The following is a 20,609-nucleotide window of genomic DNA, read 5'->3' as shown; positions in this document are numbered from 1 at the left end:
GGGGGGAGAGGGCGAGCAGCCGGATCGCAGGCTGCAGCACGGCCTTTGTTTTATGTAGGCCCCTGCCAGGCTGCCAGGCCCCCACTAGGCCCAGGGGGGGAGAGGGGGAGCACCCAGATTGCAGGCTGCAGCACGGCCTTTGTTTTATGTAGGCCCCTAGGCCCCTGCCAGGCCGCCAGGCCCTCACTAGGCCCAGGGGGGAGGGCGGTGGTGGTGGGAGAGGGACAAAACAATTTAACAAAACCCAATCCACAAACAAAAACATACAAAATACACAACAACACATACCAGAATCTCTAAAACCACACACCACACCAACTACCCACACTACAAATACACCACAACACACAAACACAAAACACCCACATCTTAAACCCTACCCACTACTGACCCACAAACAAAAAAAACCCTACAAAACTAAACAAAATACCACCTTAATAAACAAACGTCTAAAAAAACCAATAAAAACCCATTAAGCCACATCTATCTATCTATCATCTATCTATCTATCTATCTATCATCTATCTATCTATCTATCTATCTATCTATCTATCTATCTATCATCTATCTCTATGTAACAACTGCATGCGGGAGAGGGGGAATCACAGGAATAAATTGAGGGTGGGGAGAAGACAGTAAAAACCACAGGGATAAGCCGTGGGGGGGGGAGGGGAGGAAGGGACAGGAAACGTCATGAATCAGAACAGGGTGGGGGAAATCACACTTTTCAAAATTAAAAACATAAATAAAACTACCAAACCAGACAAATGAAAATGCACAATCATAAGAAGACCCAAAAAATAAAAACCATTAATACAAGCACAAAGTTGAAACATCTGGAAAAGCATATTACATCAAAACACTAACCAAAAACAATTTATGCAACCATTACCATTCAAAACACAAATGACATTAATAACCCCCCCCCAAAAAAAATCCACAGCAAGGCGTGGCCGGGTCAGCTAGTTTTTAATAAAAATCTCAAAGTTTTCAACATATTAAATCAATAAAACATTAGCCAGGCAATGTTCCTCCAGCCTCATGAGAAGCCTCTTCAGTAGGGCTGGTGAGTGTAGGCCTCGCCACCTAGGCCAGGTGGAGAGGGCCTTGCAGGGAGTGGCCTTAACACTCACAGCCGCACGATGTTCCTCTGGCCTCATGAGGAGGCTCATTCTTCCTTTTGTCTGTTTAGGACTTTAGGCAAAACAATATGTTTACCAAGTCTGGAACATCAAGATAGGCAATTTTTTTTAATAGATGCAAAGCCAAGATGTTCAAATTTCCAGTACCATTTAGCTGAGTAAAATATATACAATAAAGCTAATTTAATAATAATAATTAATAATAATTTATTTATACCACGCCATCTGGCGGAGTCTCCCCAGCCACTCTGGGCGGCTTCCAACAGAACAGAACATTAAAATGTAATAATCTATTAAACATTAAAAGATTCCCTAAATAGGGCTGCCTTCAGATGTCTTCTGAAAGTCTGGGAGTTGTTTTTCTCTTTGACATCTGGTGCGAGGGCGTTCCATAGGGCGGGTGCCACTACCGAGAAGGCCCTATGCCTGGTTCCCTGTAACTTGGCTTCTCATAGTGAGGGAACCGCCAGAAGGCCCTCAGCATTGGACCTCAGTGTCCAGGCAGAACAATTGGGGTGGAGACGCTCCTTCAGGTATACTGGACAGAGGCCATTTAGGGCTTTGAAGGCCAGCACCAACACTTTGAATTGTGTTCGAAAACGTACTGGGAGCCAATGTAGGTCTTTCAAGACCGGTGTTATGTGGTTTTGGTAGGCTTGACATTGAGCTCTAACCCGTGTCTGGTCAGATTCAGATTGAGTTGTCCACCACCGGCGCTCTAGCCATCTCGCCAATTGTTTCATTGCCCTCAGATCCGTGGAAAACCATGGGGCTGTCCGGGCTCTATGCAATCGGAGAGGGCGCTTTGGAACCAAACAGTCAATAGCCCTGGTTAACTCCACATTCCAGCGGGCCACCAGATAATCAGCTGAGAGGCCATCAACATGAGATAAAGCACCCCCTACCACTCTCTGGAAACCATTAGGATCCATTAAGTGGCGGGGGCGGACCATCCGAATCAGTCCCACCTCCCTGCAGAGGGGAAGGGTCACACAGAAGTCCAGTTGCACCAGATAGTAATCACACCATGGCACTTCTTTAGTTTCGCTTTTACTTAGTGTCAGATCACCAACATCCATAGAGGTGAACACCAGGTCCAAGGCATGTCCATGGCTATGAGTTGGGCCAGACCTATTCAGGGACAGCCCCATGGAAGCCACACTTTCCACTAAGTCCTGAGCGGCCCCTTGTAAGGTCGTGTCAGCATGGATATTAAAATCCCCTAAGACAACCAAACTAGGTGTCTCCAGGAGAACATCCGCCATGACCTGAAGCAGCTTGGGCAGGGAATTCTTGGTGCAGCGGGGAGGTTGGTACACCAAACGGAATCCTGTACTGCCCCTATTGCCCAACTTCCAGAACATGCACTCAAAGAACTGGGTCTTCCCAATAGGATACCTGATGCAAACTAATGACTTCCTAAAAATCACTGCAACCCCCCCTCCCCCCCACAACCTGGGTTGCTGTGCGTAAGAGAAACCTGGTGGACAAGCAGCGGCAAGGACAGGCCCATCTGCTTCATCCAACCAAGTCTCTCTCACACATGCCAAGTCAAGTCCTCCATCCATGATCAAGTCATGGATGGCAGTGGTCTCATGGATCATTGACCTGGCATTGCACAACAGCACCTTCAAATCATGTGGGTATCCCTTGCTGATTCCAGCAAATATTAATTATATTTGCATTTAGTATTTCTGCATTATGGTACTATGGTACTATGCGATTATGTGTTTACAATAGCATCGCATGTTGGATTTTTCTTACCCCCTGTCACCCTAACATAAAAGCTCTTGGCCACTATTTTGAAGCATATAAGAAGAACTCTCATTAGTTCCATGATTATTAACTTAACTCTCTTGGATGTGATTTAATTTGCACCAAATTTTTGCCTCTGCCCTTGTTGGCTTCTATCCTTGCTTAAAGCCTCAATAAAGCAAATGCTGTTTGAGATTGGCCAGTGTAAGATACAGGATTTATTTTGTTTTGTGTTGTTTTTTTAATTCTGAAATTTGATGGCAAATTGGATTTCTATAGACCTTGAAGATTTCAGTTCAGGTGCCAGATTAGAGCAAGATTCTATTTAGTGCATCCCAATGGCTTTGATCCCCAAATCCTACTGTGCTTTCTTGTACTTGTACTTTTTCGGCAATTACTCCTTCTAAGCCTGCACAGTCTATCTGGAATTGATTTTGGGGGAGGCGAGAGGAACTTCAGATGGGTTATATAGGCATCTCCCCCTCTCTGTTCAAGCAGAGTACATTCTTGACTGAACCTTCAGTTTCAAACAGTAACCCACCATTGGGAAGCTCACAAGTGGAACAGAACCTGAGTGTCCATTGCTTGTTTATAGCATTTGACAATGAAGGTGAATTTTCCATACTCCTTCAGGGCGTATCTAAAGATATTCCAGTACACTAAATATTAAGTTTTGAGTAGTGATTATTCTTGATTCTTCTATGTTGATTTTTAGACTGAACTTGGAGTGAGAGAATGAGCTGCCCAGCAGGGGGGAAATGAATATACCCTTGTCAGTTCATGGAGTGCCAGTATTTTGGATCAGTGGGACAAAATCTTACATTTTGGCATGCTCTTTTCTGCTTTAGAGCAGCTTTGAGAATTACCAAAAATATTGTGCAACCTGGTTCTTTCAGTTTCTTTTGATCTGCTTGACCTTTAGGCTAAGGCAAGAGTGAGCAATACCAGGCAACTTATTAATCTTTACCTTGTTGCATTTAGACAATAGAGTTTGCTTGTTTATAGAGTTGTCTTTAGAATCTTAATGAGCTCATAAAAAGTACGTTCTTAGTTTAGATCAGGGGTGTCCAAACTTTTTTCAAAGTTCATTATTTTATGCAATGTTGAAAAATGATGGTCTTGAGCTGTGTTTGTGACAGTTGCCTTTGGAAAAGTTGCAGCTTTGTTCCAAAGGCCTTGAGGTGTGAATAAAGCTGGCTCACTGCTGCATCTTTCCCCTGAAGACTCGTGTTCAGTACATTCAGATGCTTTGTTATGTCAACTGAAAACCCCAAATCAGCCAGCCAAATAGGATCAGATAGTTCTTGCATCGGTTGTCCCTTTGTTTCCAAGAATTATCCAATTTCCTTTCTGAGAGAGTAGAAACACTGCAGTGCAGACCCCCGACTGAGCCATCTTACATTGTTGTGATATAAAACATCTTCGTATTCAGCTGGTGGTGGCACAGGGCTTTAGAGCAAATAAAATTAATAGTCTTTAGCACTGGTTTCATAACATGATCATATTTGAGATGTTGAGCACAGAGAACTTGTTGATGAATGATACAATGGAGTTTAATAGCTTTGCCTCCTTCTTCGATCACCAGCCATGGAAGGTGCCCCTTCAGTAATAATCCCAGTACCTTTATGGCGGAAATAACAGAAACAAACAAATATTTTCCTCTTGTTGGTCCGTAAGGCTCTGGAGGTTAAGTAACTCTTCAGTCACATTCATTTCATTGTCCACCCCTCTCATAAAAATCAGCAACTGAGCTGTGTCAGACAGGTCTGTGCTTTCATCACAGGCTATTGAAAAGAAGTCAAAATCCACTCTCTTGGACATCAGTGGTCTCTTAATATCTGATGAAATTCTCTGTGCTACAGTGTTACAAGCCAGGCAAACTTGTCTCAGGACAGATATTCTCAGCCATTTTCATAACACATTCTTTGATAAATTCACCCTCAGCAAAAGATTTGTAATTTTTAGCAATTAACGTTGCCACCTCATAGCTCGCCCTTGTGGCATTTTCATTTGACTCATGGGCTCTTGTGAAAATTTGCTGATCTGACATTAAAACAGCTTCAGGTTGCTTACACTTTTCACTGTGTTGGCTTGTTGTATGTGCTATGTCTCGACTGCTAGTGTCTCTTGATATTAAATTCCTTATAAACAGCCACAGTCTCTTGATATATGAATAAGTCTGTTCTGAAAAGTGCAGTTCCCAAGCACAGCCTTCATGAGAGAGGAGTGACAAGAATTCTGCTCAATATTGATCCAGTTAGAAGAGTAAAAACTTAAACATGTTGCAGGATTCCCAAAAAGTAGACCAGAGTCAATTGCATTTCATCCAGCAGAGTTTACTACTGCTACAGAAGGTAAATGAGCATAGTGGTCACAAATCCATACATTCAAGATTTGCACTGTCCATAAGAAATCCAGTTGCAGCAGACTTAACCTAAACTTACAATAACTTACAATAAGACTAACACCTTAACACTTAAGCATACACAGCCCAGAACAAGTAAGGAGGTAGTACAGAATACTTGGCTAGTTTAGATGTATTCAAGTCTCCAGGGCCAGATCAACTACATCCAAGAGTATTAAAAGAACTGGCAGAGGTGATTTCAGAACCACTGGCAGTAATCTTTGAGAATTCCTGGAGAACAGGCGAAGTCCCAGCAGACTGGAGGAGGGCAAATGTCCCTATATTCAAAAAAGGGAACAGGGAGGAACCAAACAATTACCGCCCAGTCAGGCTGACATCAATACCAGGAAAGATTCTAGAGCAGATCATTAAGCAAACGGTCTGTGAGCACATGGGCGTACCCAGGATCAAAACTAGTGGGGGCAGGCAAGCCATGGGGCCCGGCCATGCCCCCCAGCCACCTGATTGGCTGGCTGGCGATGACGTGGCCTGGATCCCCCCAGGAGGTGTGGTCAACATCCACGCCCCCGGAGGGGAGGGGGTGGTCATCCCGAGAGAGAGAGGCGGAGAGCAGCCTGGCGAAGGTGGCAGGGAGGAGGAAATGTGCGCACGCTCTCCCTCACACACAACACAACTCAAGCACTTTCTTGCCGCCGCTCCTCAGACTCACCCCACTCCACTCCTGCTGCAAACGCCAAGTTGCGACTACCGATTCCCGCTGAACTTCCCCACAAGTACAAGGGCGAAGAGGGCGAGAGGAGCCATTGCAGCAGGCTCCTCTAGCTAGCCTCTTCCTCCTCAGCATGGAGCAGTCACTCCGGAGCCTGATCCTGTGGCAGAGGCGACCGTGGCGAAGCGCACACACACACACACCCTTCCCCGGCGAAGCAGCTCAGGAGCCAGGTGGGAGGGGAAAGAGGCGGTAACGCGCGCCTCCTCCTCACGTGATTGGCTGGCTATGATGTCCACGCCCCCCGGAGGGGAGGCAGCGGTCACGTGGTTCTCCGCAACCACTTTCCCCCGCCAGCCATTTTTTGCACTGAAAAAAATACCTAGTGCGATGCTACAGCTCGCAGTGCGAGCTGTAATTTATACCTTCCCCCCCCTTCCTTTTTAGCTGCCCCCCGCCCCGGGTATGTCCATGTGTGAGCACCTAGAAAGGAACACTGTGATCACTAAAAGTCAGCATGGGTTTCTGAAAAAAATAGGTCATGTCAGACTAATCTTATCTCATATTTTGACAGAGTCACAAGCCTGGTAGATGAAGGGAATGCTGTGGATGTAGCCTATCTTGATTTCAGCAACGCCTTTGACAAGGTGCCGCATGATATTCTTGTAAAGAAGCTAGTAAAATGTGGGCTAGACAATGCTACCATTCAATGGATTTGTAACTGGCTGACTGACCGAACCTAAAGGGTGCTCATCAATGGCTCCTCTTCATCCTGGAGAGTAGTGACTAGTGGGGTGCCACAGGGTTCTGTCTTGGGCCCAGTCTTATTCAACATCTTGATCAATGACTTGGATGATGGGCTTGAGGGCATCCTGAGCAAGTTTGCAGATGACACCAAATTGGGAGGGGTGGCTAATACCCCAGAGGACAGGATCACACTTCAAAATGACCTTAACAGATTAGACAACTGGGCCAAAGCAAACAAGATGAATTTTAACAAGGAGAAATGTAAGGTACTACACTTGGGCAAAAAAAAAAATGAAAGGCACAAATACAGGATGGGTGACACCTGGCTTGAGAGCAGTACATGTGAAAAGGATCTAGGAGTCTTGGTAGACCACAAACTTGACATGAGTCAGCAGTGTGATGCAGCAGCTACAAAAGCCAATGCAATTCTGGGCTGCATCAATAGGAGTATAGCGTCTAGATCAAGGGAAGTAATAGTACGACTGTATTCTGCTCTAGTCAGACCTCACCTGGAGTACTGTGTCCAGTTCTGGGCACCGCAGTTCAAGAAAGATACTGACAAGCTGGAACGTGTCCAGAGGAGGGCAACCAAAATGGTCAAAGGCCTGGAAACGATGCCTTATGAGGAACGGCTTAGGGAGCTGGGCATGTTTAGCCTGGAGAAGAGAAGGTTAAGGGGTGATATGATAGCCATGTTCAAATATATAAAAGGATGTCATATAGAGGAGGGTGAAAGGCTGTTTTCTGCTGCTCCAGAGAAGCGGACACGGAGCAATGGATTCAAGCTACAAGAAAGAAGAATCCACCTAAACATTAGGAAGAACTTCCTGACAGTAAGAGCTGTTTGACAGTGGAATTTGTGCCCCAACCACAAGACTTGGTTCAAACCTCCAATCAGCTCCTCAGGAAGCAGCCCACCTCACTCTGTTGTGCTTCATAGGTCTTATCAAAGAACAGCTATAAATTGTTTCCTTTTGGCAGAATTGGGTGAAATTTGCAGGAATAGTAGGCCCTCTCCTAGGAGTGGATAGTTCCTGTGATAGTTCCTGTAAAATTAAAGGCAAATCGGTAGAGGGACTTTTGTGTGGACTCATTAAGTTTTTCTTTTTCTTTTTCTTTCTTTCTTTATTTCAAATTTAAAATAAACTTTATTGGAATTCAAATTAAAATACATTCGCAAACACAGCAAACAAACAATAATATAAAAATAATAACAAAAAGCAAAAACCATACATTCAGACATACATTCAAACCCAAAATCAAAATAATCAAGTTCCGTTTAAACATATAAATTTAACCTATAAATGAACCTATAATTATCAACTATATTCCTGCTTTCCTTTTTATCATGCACCTTTATTTATTCCCCTATATCTCCTCCTCCCATGGTAGACTTCCACTTATTTCCCTCTCAGGTTCTGCTGGTACTGCTTCCCCTCAATCCTATGTAAATATATCCTATAGTTCTCAAATAATATCTTAACTCAAAATAATTCACCATCACTCAGCATTGTCCATTTAAATCAAATCACATCAACTCAATACGAGAAGTAAATCCAATACTTCACTGTGGGGCACTGTTCCTTCATGTACTCTCCAATTTTTTTCCCAATTCTGTTGGAATTTCTTATTAGTATACCCTCTTAATTCAATTGGTCAAATTGTCCAAATCTAAGTAGCTAAATAACTTCTCCTGCCATTCAAGAATATTGGGTATTTCTTGCTTTTTCCAATAGGATGCAATCAGAGTTCTTGCAGGTCACGGCGTACAAAACTATGTCGTATCCTGTTTTTTATTGTATTATCCATTATCCCCAATAGAAAAGATTCAGGGTTTTTCTTTATATTATATTTGAGTTATTTTATTTTATTTCTTCAAATACTTGATTCCAGAAATTCCTTATTTCCCCACAGTGCCACCACGCATGCATAAATGTCCCCATTTCCTTCTGACATTTCCAACATAAATTATCCTTAGTCTTATACATTTTGTGAATTTTTACAGGGGTTAAGTACCATTTATAAAGCATTTTAATCATGTTCTCCCTAATTCCCTCTGAGGCTGTAAATTTCCAAGTTTGTTTCCATAATAGTTCCCACTGGTCCATTTGTATATTTCCCCCCCATATCTATGGCCCATTTCGTCATCGTCTCTTTCACCGTCTCATCTTTGGTCTCCCATTCGAGTAGCACATTGTACATTTTGGAAATTATGTTATGTTCAGGCTGTAATAAAATTTTTTTCCAATAAAGAAGGTTCCTCCAAAAATCCTTCTCTTTGTTTATGTTCATTAAATTTACTGTAGATTTGATGATATTGGATCCATCCAGTTAAATGGTGTCTTAATTTCTCATATTTCTTTATTTTAAATGTCCCATCCTTTTCTTCTAACAAATCTTTATAATTCCCCCAATTTCTCTCTGAGTTTACCTTCTTTACTGTGATTATTTCTATGGGTGATGCCCATCTGGGAGTTTTGGGTTCTAGCAGTCTCCTGTGTTTATTCCAGATCTTCAAGAGAGATCGTTTAATGACATGATTGTTAAACCCTTCTACCAGATAGGCGTGCCACCCGAATTTGTTTTCGTAGCCTTCCAAATCTAATAGTTCGCTATTTTCTAATGTCATCCATTCTTTTAGCCACACAAATCCTGCTGCATCATGATATAGGTTGAGGTCTGGCAAAGCCAGCCCCCCCTTTCTTTAACATCAATTAATAATTTGTATTTTATCCTTGCAGGTTTGTGATTCCAAATGATTTTCATAAGATTTTTTTCCCATTGTTTAAAAAATATTATTCCCCGTTCCCAATATTGGTATCATTTGAAAAAGGAACAGCATTTTTGGAAGTATGTTCATTTTTACTGCCGCAATTCTCCCTAATAATGATAATTTTAATCGCTCCCAATTTTCCAAATCTTTTTTCACTTCTTTCCAAGCTCTACTATAATTATCTTTTACTAAATTATTTGTATTGTTGGTGATCCAAATTCCAATATATTTTGCTTTCTCCACTACCTTCAATCCTACTTTTTCCTGTAATCGATCAATTTCTTCTTTTGTTAAATTTTTAGTCAACATATTGGTTTTATTCATATTCAAATTAAATCCAACTACAATAATCTTTTCTAATTTTCATTGAATTCTCACCATAACAATTCTCCCATTATTATCTTTATATATTTGCTCCCGATTCATTTTTGGATTCACATATAGCACCACCCCTCTTTTTTTAATTACATCTGATGATATGAATTCCTCCCCTAATTTTTTATTCACTAGCAGTTGATGATGGTTTTTTGTTATATGTGTTTCTTGTAGACAGATTATGTCTGTTTTTTTCTTACCCAGTAGATGTTCCACTCTGTTCCTTTTCACCATATTATTAAGACCATTAATGTTCCAAGTAATGATTCTTAAATCCATTTTATTAGTATCTTATATATTCTATCTTTACCTTTATTCCCCCGTTTGGGAAAGAGAGAGATTTTTAATTCAAACCAGCAAACGAACAGCAGAGAAGAAGAAAAAAGAAGAAAACAACAAAATTCAATATTCAAAATCTTACACACATTTTAAAAGTCATGCATAATATATTAAAACAATATAAGTTGGGTAATATAACTAGCTCACTTTCTTTACTTTCTTAACCCTCCTCACTTTCTGAACTTTGTTTGTCCCCTTTAGCTTCTTTCTTGACCCCAGTTTTCCTATTAAAATACCCAGGAAACATTTTTCATTTCATTTTATTTTAGTACGTGCTTATCTGCAGATTTTTTTATTAAAAAAATCTGAATCATCTCTGCTTCAAGTGATTCAGCTTTGTACGGATCTCACTTTACCTCAGTTTGAATAAGACTAAAATCCCTCTAGGCACCTTACTTGGAATTTGTTCAAATCTGACAGAACACCCCTAGTTTCTACAATGTTTTTCTTTTTCTTTTTTAAAGCATCCAGTTGATTTGGACACAAGATTCCCATAAGACAGCAAGGTTAGCTTTGCATATTGCTACAAAAACCCAGAAGACCCACGTGACCCGTAATTCTTCTCAAAATTATTGGAGTAATGCCAAAGCTGCCTCCATGTGGGGAGCATTCATATCTCCCAGCAGGATGGGAATTACAGATTTTTTCCTTCTAGGGATAACTCTTGGATCTTGAGCTTCTTCTGTGGCTTCTGCTGATAATGCACAAAGCCTCTTGAGAGTATTTATTCCCCTGCACTATGCTGACTGTTGCTGTCTAATAACAATGCTGAAACTCCTTTCTTTAATTTATGAAATGTGTGTATTTATACCCTCCCCCCCCCCCCATGGTAATGATAAAAACAAATTATTAATGCTCTGTTTCCTCTTAAGCTACTAGAATTCTTGATAGATGAGCTTTTGAAATCAGATCAAGTATTCCACTTATTTGTAATCTAGCTGTAATATTCACACTTTAGGTGTGTGATGTCCTTGAAGGCCACAGTTCTAAATTTTTCTACATTTCTATGGGGATGCAGACTTTTTTCTGCCCACAAAAGTCCCAGTTTATTTACCAATCCTATTGAATTCTGTCCAATTATGAGAAACACATGAGGTTGAAAGGACGAAATGAATGAACTTGTGGTGGCCATAGACAGTAGCTCTTTTAAAATGATACATGGGAATAGTTTAAAGTTGTTCTGATAAATATGAACAAAATAATGTTTAAGCATCCTAGTGTACACTGGTCCAATGTTATGTGCTTATGCATTTTTTTCCATAATTCCTACACCTCAGAATAGGAATTCAAAAATAATTTTAAAGTAGAAGTGAAACTGGCCTAAAGAGCACTCTCAGAAAACTCTATTTAAAATTTTGTATCTTGTTTTTGTATTTGATGAAAAAATTACCCTACTGTTTTCTTTGTAGATGCTATAAGTTCCAGTAATCCTCGTGTCATTGATGATGGTAGAGCGCGGAAACTGTCAAATGATTTGAAAAGATCTACCTACTATGAAACCTGTGCTACCTATGGGCTGAATGTGGAGAGAGTCTTTCAGGATGGTAAATAATTTTTCCTACATAGTATCATGGAGTACCTAATTCAAATTTATCTTTAACAGTATCGTTAATTGAATCAAGTTGTGTAAAAAAATAGATCTTAGGCCATTCTGTAGATCTATAAACATGTGTCTACCACTCTACCACTTCATACTGTGACATCTAGTTTTCTATGTGGTGAGGATTATTTTGTATGGAAGAGCATTTAGTCATATGCCCACAGACTGCATTGATATAGCTTGCATGCAGATATACCACCCTGGTAAGAACGAAAAGGCAGGTCCTGCTTCATTGCTGCCTCTGGCTCACTTCTTTCAGGGCAATCTGCAGATGCTGTCCAACCCAGGAGCAGCACATCCTGTTTTGCCACCACCGCCTCTCTTACCTCGGATGCGTGGTGATGCCTAGGAAGTGGGTATTTCCAGTGAGATCTTGCTCTTACCAGAAACTAGCGCCAGTTCCAGTGCCACTTCTTCTGCCCAAGGGAGCTGCTTCATCCCACCTCATGGGTGGTCTGGCCCTGTTGCTACCCATAGCTTTTTACACGTTTTAAAATCAAGCACATTAACTCTATTGTAGAGTACTATATATGAAATCTAATATACTGAATGCTTAAGAATCATTGTCAGGTGTTATTCTGCCCAACTCTCATGTGTCTCAGTTCTCTAGACCAGGGGTCGGCAAAGTTTACTGGCCATGGGCCGGATCACTCCCACGGAGATCACCGGAAATCGCGTCTTCCACAATGATGGAAATTGCTTCTGCACGTGCCCAGACACCGAAAATCGTACCTGCGCAGAAGCAATTTATGGTGTCTGGACATGCGCAGACGCGATTTCCAGTACCACTTGGCGAGTCCCCCACACGCTGTGCTAATTCGGTGCAGCACGGTGCAGGCTCTGGTACCAGTGTCCATGTTAAGTCTGGTGGTTGTATTATTGTGGGTGAGGAGTTGTTTAAGATTGGGTGGCTGTCTGTAGGGAATGAAAGGTCTTCCTCCCAGAGCTTGAGAAAGAGAGCTGTCATTGTCCAGGAGAGGCTGTAGATCTCTGATGATGCGTTGTACTGTTTTAACATGGGAGCTGTATGTGATTACTAGTGGTGTTCTGTTATTTTCTTTTTTGGGTCTGTCTTGCAGCAGGTTCTCTCTGGGTATCAGTCTGGCTCTGTTGATCTGTTGTTTAACTTCATCAGGTGGGTATTTTAGTTCTAAAAAGGTTTGCTGTAGATCTCTTAGGTGAGATTCTCTGTCTGTGATGTAACCGCATTTGGAATGCTGTGTACAGTCCTGCTCATCTCACTTCAAAAAGGATATAGAGTAGGGTGAGAAAAGGTTAAGAAAAAGACAACCAAAATGATTAATGGGGTGGAGCAACTCCCGTATGAAGAGTGGACTTTTCAGTTTGGAGGAAAGGCAAGTAAGAAGTTACATGATGGAAGTTCATGCTTGTTTGGAGGTTCTAGCAGGGGAGCGCAGCTATCGTATACCCTTGACCGAAGAACGGTACACTCCTTCTATCTGGGAAGGTCGTCCTCTTCCACCGAGCACGCAGCTTCGGGAGAGACGCACATGGAGCGGTGAGGGAGGAAGGGGACACCCGCCTAGCCAGCCAGATCAGCCGAATCAACCCTGGCGATCAATGGGGTGACAGATGTCGCAGCCAGATCGCCCTCACATCCATCGCACCTGGGACTTTTCAGTTTGGAGGAAAGGCAAGTAAGAAGTTACATGATGGAAGTTTATGCAGGGCATGGTGAAAAGTTTTTCTTACCTTTTTCATAACACTATGACTCAGGGACATCCAGAGAGACTAAGAATTGAAAGATTCAGTAGATAACTCTCCACACAACACATAAGCCATGGATTGTGCGCCCCCAGGAGGCCATAATGGTCATCACCTTGGATGGCTTTAAAAGGGGATTGGATGAATTCATGAAGGATGCGACTATCAATGGGTATTAATGCCTCCACTATCAGAGACAGTGTGCCTCTGAATAATAGCCCCTTTGGGAACATACTTGTTGATAAGAAGCCATAGTTTGGTGTACTGTTACATGTAAACCAACTCATTGAATCTGATTATCTGTTTCTGTACAGTCAAACCTTGGTTCCTGAACGGCTTAGTTGCCGAACAAATTGGCAAAGTAAGTGTTCCCGTTTGCAAATGTTTTTTGGAAGCTGTACGTCCGTTGCTGCTTCCGCTTGAGAGCAGGAAGCTCCTGCAGCCAATCAGAAGCAGCGCCTTGGTTTTCTAATGGTTTTAGGAGTTGAACGGACTTTCGGAACAGATTAAGATCAATAACCAAGGTACCACTGTATTTCCAAAGTGTGAATCTCAGAGCACATGCATCAATAACACCCTCATAATTTGCTTCTCAGATCCTGACATTGTGTACTAAAGTCTTACATTATTTTAAAAGTGAATTTTGCTACTTACATTTTATTATGATGCTTGTTTTGAAGTGCTCCCCAGACTAAAATATGTTAGATAAATTAGTCCGAAAAAACTTTTATATGGCCACTCAAGTCTAAACACTTTCCTGTCTTCCAGAAACAGCTGTTTCCCTCATTTTTACTTGCATCTGGCCTGAAGAAGAGCTCTGTGTAACCCAAAAGCTCACATGCCACATTATGAATTTTCACCCTGCTAACACATTATTTTACTACTTTTGTATGGTTTTTGATATTCTTCAGAAACATAATCTTGCAAGCTAGATTTTTGTATTCACTGAAAATATTTACCACTCAACCACTCTTGCCAACTTATCATCAGGCTAGTTAAAGAAAGGTCATATATATATATATATATATATTGTACTATACTAAGTCCAAGCAGTATGGCTCTTTTTCTTTAGGTTTTGATAGATAGGATGCTCTAGTGGCACAGTGAGTCTGGCTATCAACCAGGAAGTTGGTGGTTTGAGCTCATCCAGGGATGGCTGTGGGCAGGATTCCTGCAATGTAGGACTTTAGACTAGATGACCCTCAGAGTCCCTTCCAACTCTACAATCCTTTGATTCTATGAACCCTGAAGCAGGGTGGCAGGCATCTAAGTTGGTTATGCGATGAAGCAAATGCATTCTATACACATTCAGGGGCACTTTTCCCTGCTTGAAAGACCTTGGGGTGGTGCTGATTATTCACTGTGTAGAGGACAAAGTATTCCAAAGCATGCACAGGCACACCCACAAGAATGCAGGTATGTGCATACAGTGCACTCCCACTACAGCTTCACAGACTTAAGCATTTACCTGCCACCACTGTTCCAGGTGGCTGTGTCAACAAATGATAGGTACAGCATGGAATCTGTTTGGTAATACAGTTTTATAGCAGCACCTGTCCTGCACATGCCTTATGCACTGGACTTGGGAAATAATCTGGACAAGTGAAAAGTGGATAGGAAGACATCTTCCAGTATGAAATAACATTCACAGAATTGTCAGCAATTATTTTTATATTGAAAGCAGTATACTTTCCTAAAAAAAATGCTTTAGGATTAAAATGGAACTTTTGGCTCCCTCTTGTGGAAATTCCTCTCCAGTACACATGCAGTACACCCTTCCACATACAGAGCTCTTCTGGCTTTGGGCATGAATTACTGTATTTTTTTGCTATATAAGACACACCCGACCATAAGAAGCACCCAGTTTTTAGAGGAGGAAAACAAGGGGGGGAAATATTCTGAAGCAAATGTTGTAATAATTAAATAAATATCAGCATAATATTCCAACCATGTAAAGTGAACAGCAATCAACAGTGGCAGGAGAGAGGGGGGAGGGAAGGAAGGAAGGAAGGAAGGAAGGAGGAAGGAAGGAGGGAAGGAAGGAAGGAAGGAAGGGGTGAGAGAAAGAAAGAGGGAGGGAGGGGAGAGAGAGAGAAGGAAGGCAGGAAAGAAGGAAGGAAAGAAAGAAGGAAGGGGTGAGAGAGAGAGAGAGAAGGAAGGAAGGATGGAAGGAAGGATGGATGGATGGAAGGAAGGAAGGGGTGAGAGAGAGAAGGAAGGAAGGAAGGAAGGATGGATGGATGGATGGGGTGAGAGCTGTCGGGGCAAAGGGGGAGGAAGGGGCAGCCCGAAAGCGCTGCTTTCTCCCCCCTTGTTGTTGTCAGCGGCACGGCAAAGGGGGAGGAAGGGACAGCCCGAAAGCGCTGTTTTGGGGCTGCTTCTTCCTCCCCCTTGCCGCGCGCAGCGGGTAAGCGGCTCTCGGTCCGCCTGCTTTACAGTGAGCCGGGAGAAGCCCTCCTACTTTGCTTGAGCGAGAGCCGCGCGCAGCGGGTACCCTTCGCTCCATAAGACGCACAGACATTTCTCCCTCCTCTTTAGGAGGAAAAAAGTGCATCTTATGGAGCGAAAAATACGGTAGATACTGAAATGTCATTGGTCATACTTTGTCAAGGGAGAGATGACATAATTTATATTAAAATTTCTATACTGTCCTTAGTAAAAAAAAAAGTTTACAATGTAGGACATAATAAACAATTTATGTCATAACATAAAATCCATACAATACAAAAAGTTAAGACATTTATTCCCCTTCATGGATCAATGCCTTGTCGTGGCGAAGGGGCTTGAATAACTCAGAGAAGCTATGAGCTATGCCATGCAGGGCCACCCAAGATGGACAGGTCATAGTGGAGAGTTTTGACTAAACGTGATCCACCTGGAGAAGGAACTGGCAAGCCACTCCAGTATCCCTGCCAAGAAAACTCCATGGACAAAGACAACAGGCATATAAAAGTTATGACGCTGGAAGATGAGCCCCTCAGGTCGGAAGGCGTCCAACATGCTACTGAGGAAGAGACGACTCTACACATGAGACGACTCTACACATGGATATCACCAAATGGGCAGCATCGAAATCAGATTGATTATATTCTCTGCAGCCAAAGATGGAGAAGCTCTATACAGTCAGCAAAAACAAGACCTGGAGCTGACTGTAACTCAGATCATCAGCTTCTTATAGCAAAATTCCAGCTTAAACTGAAGAAAGTAGGAAAAACCACTGGGCCAGTAAGATACAATCTGAATCAAATCCCTTATGAATACACAGTGGAAGTGAGGAACAGGTTTAAGGATTTAGATTTGGTGGACAGAGTGCCTGAAGAACTATGGATGGAGGCTCGTAACATTATACAGGAGGCAGCAACAAAAACCATCCCAAGGAAAAGGAAATGCAAGAAAGCAAAATGGCTATCCAACGAGGCCTTACAAATAGCGGAGGAGAGGAGGCAAGCAAAATGCAAGGGAGATAGGGAAAGATACAGGAAACTGAATGCAGATTTCCAAAAAACAGCAAGGAGAGACAAGAGGGTCTTCTTAAATGAGCAATGCAAAGAAATAGAGGAAAACAATAGAATGGGGAAAACCAGAGATCTGTTCAAGAAAATTGGAGATATGAAAGGAACATTTCGTACAAAGATTACCATAATCAAGGACAAAAGTGGTAAGGACCTAACAGAAGCAGAAGACATCAAGAAGAGGTGGCAAGAATACACAGAGGAATTATACCAGAAAGATATGGAGGTCTCATACACCCCAGGTAGTGTGGTTGCTGACCTTGAGCCAGACATCTTGGAGAGTGAAGTCAAATGGGCCTTAGAAAGCATTGCTAATAACAAGGCCAGTGGAAGTGATGATATTCCAGCTGAACTATTTAAAATTTTAAAAGATGATGCTGTTAAGGTGCTACACCCAATATGCCAGCAAGTTTGGAAAACTCAGCAATGGCCAGAGGATTGGAGAAGATCAGTCTACATCCCAATTCCAAAGAAGGGCAGTGCCAAAGAATGCTCCAACTACCGCACAATTGCGCTCATTTCACACGCTAGCAAGGTTATGCTTAAAATTCTACAAGGCAGGCTTAGGCAGTATGTGGACCGAGAACTCCCAGAAGTGCAAGCTGGATTTCGAAAGGGCAGAGGAACCAGAGACCAAATAGCAAACATGCGCTGGATTATGGAGAAAGCTAGAGAGTTCCAGAAAAACGTCTACTTCTGCTTCATTGACTATGCCAAAGCCTTTGACTGTGTCGACCACAGCAAACTATGGCAAGTTCTTAAAGAAATGGGAGTGCCTGATCACCTCATCTGTCTCCTGAGAAATCTCTATGTGGGACAAGAAGCTACAGTTAGAACTGGATATGGAACAACTGATTGGTTCAAAATTGGGAAAGGAGTACGACAAGGTTGTATATTGTCTCCCTGCTTATTTAACTTATATGCAGAATTCATCATGCGAAAGGCTGGACTAGATGAATCCCAAGCCGGAATTAAGATTGCCGGAAGAAATATCAACAACCTCAGATATGCAGATGACACAACCTTGATGGCAGAAAGCGAGGAGGAATTAAAGAACCTTTTAATGAGGGTGAAAGAGGAGAGCGCAAAATATGGTCTGAAGCTCAACATCAAAAAAACCAAGATCATGGCCACTGGTCCCATCACCTCCTGGCAAATAGAAGGGGAAGAAATGAAGGCAGTGAGAGATTTTACTTTCTTGGGCTCCTTGATCACTGCAGATGGTGACAGCAGTCACGAAATTAAAAGACGCCTGCTTCTTGGGAGAAAAGCAATGACAAACCTAGACAGCATCTTAAAAAGCAGAGACATCACTTTGCCGACAAAGGTCCGTATAGTTAAAGCTATGGTTTTCCCAGTAGTGATGTATGGAAGTGAGAGCTGGACCATAAAGAAGGCTGATCGTCGAAGAATTGATGCTTTTGAATTATGGTGCTGGAGGAGACTCTTGAGAGTCCCATGGACTGCTAGAAGATCAAACCTATCCATTCTTAAGGAAATCAGCCCTGAGTGCTCCCTGGAAGGACAGATCGTGAAGCTGAGGCTCCAATACTTTGGCCACCTCATGAGAAGAGAAGAATCCTTGGAAAAGACCCTGATGTTGGGAAAGATTGAGGGCACTAGGAGAAGGGGACGACAGAGGACAAGATGGTTGGACAGTGTTCTCGAAGCTACGAACATGAGTTTGACCAAACTGCGGGAGGCAGTGCAAGACAGGAGTGCCTGGCGTGCTATGGTCCATGGGGTCACGAAGAGTCAGACACGACTAAACGACTAAACAACAACAAGACATTTATATGGCTATAATGCACAACAGCACATAATACATACATTCTGAGTAGCAATGTCATATGCACAATATCACCCAGCAACCAGCTCTACAACCACTGTGGAATCTACAATCACTGGTGTAGTGGTGAAACATAATACATACCTACTAATAGCATCCTGAAAAATAGGAGTGGGAAAAGTCAGCAGCAGGATATCTGAAGTGCAGAAACTGTGCAAGTGCATTTATCTCTCCTTGCTCAAAGTAAGCTCTTTCCTTCTCGGAAAATGACAGACCCTCCCAACCGTCACCTGGGAGCTTCCTCTCCCCTCCTTGTTTCTCACCCTGGGAGATCTCCACTTCCCTGCCTCTCACTCGGGGTCTTCCACCATCTTTCTGCCACTTTATTTTAGTTTATCTTGATTTGTAACATTTTGTGAATTATTAACTCATTTTGGAAAACAGAGCAATTCTCATGCCACATTTACCCTTTCAGAATGAGTGATTAAAAATAGTTACAGGTAGGTAGCCGTGTTGGTCTGAGTCGAAACAAAATAAAAAAATCCTTCAGTAGCACCTTAAAGACCAACTAAGTTTTTATTTTAGTTGGTCTTTAAGGTGCTACTGAAGGAATTTTTTTATTTTGATTAAAAATAGTTTTATATTTCTTACATCCATTTATCCTGCTGCAGATAATGATGATGACTATCCTAGAAGTTGCAGGATTTAGTTCAAACTACAAGTCTTCTGTAGTTAACATTTAACATCACCTTTGGACAACAGAACTTTCTCTGCTTCTCACGTGCATCTTAGGCATCAAGTGGAATAAACAGATAAGTGATAGAAAAACAGACACACATTATCATGCATTTGACACCATTTTTATATAGTTTCTGTTATATGCTGAAGATACACCTCTTATTCTGCTCTTTGATACCTGAGATATGTTTTCAAGACCCACCCTAGTCCTTTGTAATTTTAAAATATTTAAATAGTGAATGTTAAATTGTAGTAATTCACTCTGGGACCTAATGGTGACAGAAAGGTAATAAACTGAATTATTATTATTATTATTATTATTATTATTATTATTATTATTATTATTATTTACAACAGCACCAGTAGCAGTAGCAACCACCACCAACAACAACAACTTGATCATAGAATCATAGTTGGAAGAGACCACATGGGCCAAACCATCCAACCCCCTGCCAAGCAGGAAACACCATCATCCTGGAGGGCATCCTGAGCAAGTTTGCAGACGACACCAAATTGGGAGGGGTGGCTAATACCCCAGAGGACGGGATCACACTTCAAAATGACCTTAACAGATTAGAGAACTGGGCCAAAGCAAACAAGATGAATTTTAACAGGGAGAAATGGGCAAAAAAATGAAAGGCAGGATGGGAGACACCTGGCTTGAGAGCAGTACATGTGAAAAGGATCTAGGAGTCTTGGTAGACCACAAACTTGACATGAGTCAACAGTTACAGGTAGGTAGCCGTGTTGGTCTGGGTCAACAGTGTGATACAGCAGCTAAAAAAGCCAATGCAATTCTGGGCTGCATCAATAGGAGTATAGCATCTAGATCAAGGGAAGTAATAGTACCACTGTATTCTGCTCTGGTCAGACCTCACCTGGAGTACTGTGTCCAGTTCTGGGCACCACAGTTCAAGAAGGATACTGACAAGCTGGAACGTGTCCAGAGGAGGGCAACCAAAATTGTCAAAGGCCTTGAAACGACTCGTTATGAGGAACGGCTTAGGGAGCTGAGTATATTTAGCCTGGAGAAGAGAATG

The 20,609-nt window shown here is 42.1% G+C and overlaps 1 protein-coding gene across 4 annotated transcripts in view; it reads left to right on the top strand.

The window, feature by feature from the left end:
• Positions 1-20,609, top strand: part of AGAP1 (ArfGAP with GTPase domain, ankyrin repeat and PH domain 1) — a 373,158-nt gene that overhangs the window by 65,926 nt on the left and 286,623 nt on the right. For all 4 annotated transcript variants that reach the window (XM_035139168.3, XM_088666036.1, XM_088666000.1 and 1 more), the window contains one exon: positions 11,615-11,749. In XM_035139168.3, the coding sequence (XP_034995059.3) occupies positions 11,615-11,749 (135 nt within the window). The remainder of the gene's footprint in view (positions 1-11,614; positions 11,750-20,609) is intronic.

The sequence above is a fragment of the Zootoca vivipara genome, chromosome 1 (genome assembly GCF_965207765.1).
Source record: "Zootoca vivipara chromosome 1, rZooViv2.hap1.1, whole genome shotgun sequence".
Classification (NCBI taxonomy): domain Eukaryota; kingdom Metazoa; phylum Chordata; class Lepidosauria; order Squamata; family Lacertidae; genus Zootoca; species Zootoca vivipara.
The sequence above is the reverse complement of the archived record's forward strand: the minus strand, read 5'-3'. Positions and strand labels throughout refer to the sequence as shown.